General features: G+C 44.9%; 1 protein-coding gene across 1 annotated transcript; it reads right to left on the bottom strand.

Moving 5' to 3' along the window:
• Positions 1 to 1,023: 1,023 nt before the first annotated feature.
• tmem121b (transmembrane protein 121B) lies at positions 1,024 to 4,916 on the bottom strand. Its single transcript, XM_008401537.2, has one exon. It carries the CDS (start codon positions 4,599 to 4,601, stop codon positions 3,453 to 3,455), a length of 1,149 nt encoding a protein of 382 aa, XP_008399759.1. The 5' UTR covers positions 4,602 to 4,916; the 3' UTR covers positions 1,024 to 3,452.
• Positions 4,917 to 5,158: the final 242 nt, after the last annotated feature.

The following is a 5,158-nucleotide window of genomic DNA, read 5'->3' as shown; positions in this document are numbered from 1 at the left end:
TGTTGGGTCTTGATGTCACCTATGTCATTAATTTTAAGGTAATTTTATTTATTATTACTATTAAACTAAAATCTCCAGCATGGGGAAGTGGGATGAGCTCGACTTTTCTCGACACTGGTCAGTAAATGAATGAAATGATTTGTTCTGTGGGATGACGGGTCAGCTGGAGGACCACCACTCATATTCAGTCATATTCAATAAATGAGATTATGTTTTCTGATGAGCCTCATTCGTCAGATTAAACATACCTTGAAAATAATCTTTAAGCTGTTATTAAACATACTTTTCATTAACCTGACATTTTTGTATTATATAATGCATTTTTATATTCTAATTTTGTCATGTTTTAACTAAATGGAAAATCATTATTATAAATATGAGGTGGAAAACAGCAGTCTGTGTGTAAATAATATAGATATATATGTATATATCATAACACTCCTGAAATAAACCAAGTTTTAATAATATTTTAACTTACTGAAGGGCTCTGTGCTTCCTGCTCCATGACTGCAGGGTGTGTTGAGTCTAAGCTGAACGCTGTTCTGTGGAAAACATAAAGTGCATTTAATGCAGCAAAGATTCAGAACTAAGTATTGTCACCATCATATACAGCCATTCATCTCAATTATCATAACATGTGTGCCTCATGCTTTGACCTTGACATGTCTGTCATTGAATGACCTCAGTTAATGGATGGATGAATGAATTCCTGAAGTAGTTTTTACTGGACTCCACATGTGTTCACACAGTGTATGTACATTTATGACTATGGTTTCATCTGGACAGCACTTTGGTGAGCAAAGCCAGCAGAGTTTCAGGTGAATGAGTAAGAAATACTAGATTTGGGAAATTAATAAAATTGCTTGTCATGACAATAAACCAGCAGCTCACACCCAGAAAATAAACCCAGAATGTTTAATCTGCTTCTATCGACCTAGAAGGAGGAGGAACTGAAAAAAAAAAGTTTCTCCTCACTGGTCCTTCATGGATCCACACAAGGCACCAACTATCCACAACTTCATGTTCAGCAAAAGGCATTAAATGTATCTTTATTTGTGAAATATTGCACAAACTGCCACATCAAGCAGGATAAGGCATGACATTCCAACTTAAAATAAGACACTAAGCAACATCTCACATTATAACAGTTTATGTTCTTTTGACATATTCGGGTCATTGCAGTGATAAGAGCCTGAGCAGAAGGCAGGTCTGCTTCACTCCTGAAGACAGCAAATGTCTTTTGGTACTGATGAAGAATCTCAGGTACTATATCCCTTTTGTGGGCATCAGAGACCAACAATATTATTTGTTTCTTTTGACAAATTATCATTTGAAATCACATAATTTTCTAAAGCCGTTGTCAAAGCCCACCTGTGCAGACTGACTGCCTTCTTTTTCAGCTCTTTACATCACTATTCCTCCCTGGTCTTTCACTAAATGACAGAGCAAATGTACTACAACAGTAGGACGTAGTGTTGGGGTAAGACAACTTGTTGATTATGGATAAATCAGAAAGCTGCTCTCTCAATTAGGTAATGGAGCAAAACACAAGACTCCACTGCAAATAAAAGCCATATGATTGGGCATCCTCATATCATCCACTGTCTGTGCAGGGTCACCCTGGGGCAACTCCAGCAGTCACTAGGTGAGACTGCAGTCCGTCATCGACCCAGAAATACACACACACTAGGGCTGTTGTAAAAGAATATTCTAGTAATCGAGTACTCTATCCATTATTGCTACAATTAATCGAGTAATCAGGATCTCCCTCTTTCTCTCTCAATAAAACCCAGAAAACTGGACATCATGCTGCCAGCACTGAGCAACAGCTCCCAGGCGGAAGTGAGAGCGCTGCCCGACACAAATAATGACCCGGCCAGAACTCGGCGCGCTGAATAATAAAACATAATTTATCGAAGCTTCGAGGCAGATACATTTTTCTCGAGGAATTTTAATAATCGAGGTACTTGAATTATTCGAGAAATTGTTACAGCCTTAACACACACACATACACACATGTGTTCCAAATGGCAGTATAGAGACTAACAGTCGTGTTTGAACTGTAAAAGGAAGCTGGAGTAACGGAGAGAACCCACACAGGCATGAGAAGAACATTCAAACTTCCATGCAGAAAGACCCCAACTGGGGATTTGAACCCAAGACCTTCTTGCCAGAAGGCGACCAACTGCCCCCTTGTGCTGCTCTGTATTCTGACGCTGCCAAATAAGTGTTTAATTTAATAAAATTACTTTCATTTAAAAACATCTGTTGATTGAATATATGAATATAACATATTCACTATGACAATGAATAAATGTATTTATTGTGCAAATATGTCTTTGACCTTCTTTAATTTTTCCCACCATCTAAGCTTCTCCTTCAGGGAAAAGTTAAACCCTGGCCATGTGCAGCAACAGGTGGGGGAGGAGGAGCACAGCACAGCTCTCTGGTCCACAAGGCTGGAGAAACATTTGGTCCAAATCTGGACTTTTAAAGTCACACTTTTTACAACCTTCATGTTAGGAACAGCCTCATGTGTTTTAGGTCAAAGTGATGAAATATGACGTCGGCTTTTTATTGAGAATATTGTGGCTTCCAAGGCACAACCACCAGAAGTTCTATTTGTACCAGTAAGTAAACCTCCTGTAGTAACCCAGGTTACAGGCTTCATGCTCTGACAAGCACTTTACATTCCATCACCTTCATCTGAGACCAGAGCTGAAATCTGAACGGCTCAGTGAGGACGGAGCAGGCGGCCTGTCAGAACCATCACATCAGATTGAACTCATTGCCCCAACACTGTGGCATCAGCCAGGACCTGCAGACAGAGGTCCACTCCACTGAGTCACTCAACTAAACTACAGACACACATTCTGCCCTGGTTCTGACAAATCAAGCACAAAGCCACAGGAACAGAAACTGCTGCTGTCCATGACATCTGGAGTCAGAACACACGTTTTGCTACTACGTCCAAAACTCAACAAGATCATATTGTAATTATTATCACTATTATTAATTTGTCTGCACCAGTTTAATATGAATGTGACCTGTGTGAACTGGTTCTAAATAAGAGCTGGGAAATATGAGACAAAAGTCTACAGCCAAGCATGTCCTGTAGAAAATGATTTAAAGTTCTACAGGAAGTTCCTCAGGTCCTGGGTGTTGGTGTAAGGAAAGCAGAGCTGTGATATAATCCCCCAAAAGCAACAAAGATCAGAAGAAGACTCCGTGGAGGTTTGTTATCCAGAAAGAGAAGAAAAGTTTGCTGACTTCTCATGATAAAAAGAGAAGCTGTTTGAACATCCAGTTTCTAGAAACGAGAGATCCGCGGTGCTGCTGGTTTATCTTCATCTTCTGCTAGTGGAAATCCTGCAGCCTGGATGTTTTTATCCGAGAAGCTGTGATGTTGTGGTCGTCCCCCCCCCCCAGACTCCAGCACATGCAGGCTGATGTTAAGATTGCGTGACGGCCAGAGTGTTGACATATCCGTGGGGGCACATGTCGTTCTCGGACACGCAATGGGAGAACTGGGCTGGGTTGTTGGTGCCAGTCCGCCTCCGCAGGCCCTGCACCGCGGCGCACTGCTCCAGCAGCTCCAGCAGGCGGCACGCCAGCAGGAAGATGTTCTTGAACATGAACACCGACACCGGCATCTTGTAAACATACACCTGGAAGCAACGCACGACGAGCAGCGGAGCGTTGACCAGCAGTCCGGTGGAGAAGCGGGCCCACAGCCACCGGCACCGCAGCTCCGCCGCCGTCAGCTCGTAGAGCCAAACCACCGGGACCGCCAGGGCCACGAAGTACACCGTGATCACCGTGTACTTCAGGTACACGGATGGGAGCTCGCCTCTGAGAAGCATCTCCATCAGCGTGAACGAGTCCAGCAGGTCCAGGCAGGTGCTGGTGAAGCAGCTCTGGGAGTGGTGGCGGGTCGGACCGTTTAAATCCACCACGATGGAATTGATGAGGCAGAAGAGCAGCGGCGCGGACAGCAGCACCGTGATTTTAAAGCCGGTCACGCCGCACGGCACCTTCAGCGCGATCAGGTCCAGGATGGACGTCTCCAGGATGAGCACGACTTTCGGGGTGCAGGCGATGACATAGATGAGCCAGGCCAGGTAGGCGTAGGCGAACTCTCCGAGGTTGCAGCCGAAAATGGAGCTCTTCTGGTGGAAGCCGCAGGCCCGTTCCCTCTGGCTTCGAGCGTTCTTCAGGAAAAAGACTCCCCAGCCAGAGATGACCACCAGGTCCGTGGCTATCCACGAGCACCAGTACAGGTCGGTGAAGAGGATGAGGTAGAAGTCCAGGACGCCGCCCTGGAAGAAGAGGAGAAGGAAGCAGAGCGACTTGTAGATCAGGCTCCTCCTGGATTTGTGCACCAGCAGCGGAGCGCTCGGCAGGAACTCCCCAGATGTCATGATGCAGGCGGAGAACAGAGGCTGGAAGCTGCTGCTGGTGCTCCGGGTGTCCCGGCTGCTGCTCAGCTGACAGGCTGCTGAGCGGAGGGAGGAGGATGAGGGGCTGGGAGGATGATCGCTGCTCTGATGAACGACACCAGATTCAGAGATCATTGTATTTATGCTGCCGCCTCCCTTCATCTACTTTCTGCCCTTCTGCTGGTTTTCTTTGGGAGCCACGGCAAAGACAGGCATGGACTCCCAGGGAATGGACTCTGCTTTTATTAGGTCCAGTCATTTAAAATGCAACCCGGACAGCAGGATGAAAACATCATGTCCATCAGCTTCAGTTTGACACTCAGCAGTGAAAGTGAGATCTGGACATCAGTGTCCCTCCGATCATTTCAGCAACAAGCCAGTTCAAAGGGCTTTACATCATAAAAACACACAAATAAAGTTATAAAACACAACGAACAATGGAGAAACCAATAAACATATTTTGATGTCATTAAAATCATTAATACCTCGAATATGTTGGTCAATGTTTCATTTATCATCTTTAAAGCTCTGAACAGGATCTGAGTCTTGATTTAAAGGAACTCAGTGTTTCAGCTGTTCCAGATTTGTGGTGCATGGAGGCTGAATGCTGCTCCTCCATGGTTGGTTCTTATTCTGGGGATGCAGAGCAGAACCAGAACCAGAACCAGAAGACCCAACAGGTCTGGAAGGTTGATACAATAGCAGCAGATCTTTAATGT

This window comes from Poecilia reticulata, linkage group LG23 (genome assembly GCF_000633615.1).
Source record: "Poecilia reticulata strain Guanapo linkage group LG23, Guppy_female_1.0+MT, whole genome shotgun sequence".
Lineage (NCBI taxonomy): Eukaryota > Metazoa > Chordata > Actinopteri > Cyprinodontiformes > Poeciliidae > Poecilia > Poecilia reticulata.
The sequence above is the reverse complement of the archived record's forward strand: the minus strand, read 5'-3'. Positions and strand labels throughout refer to the sequence as shown.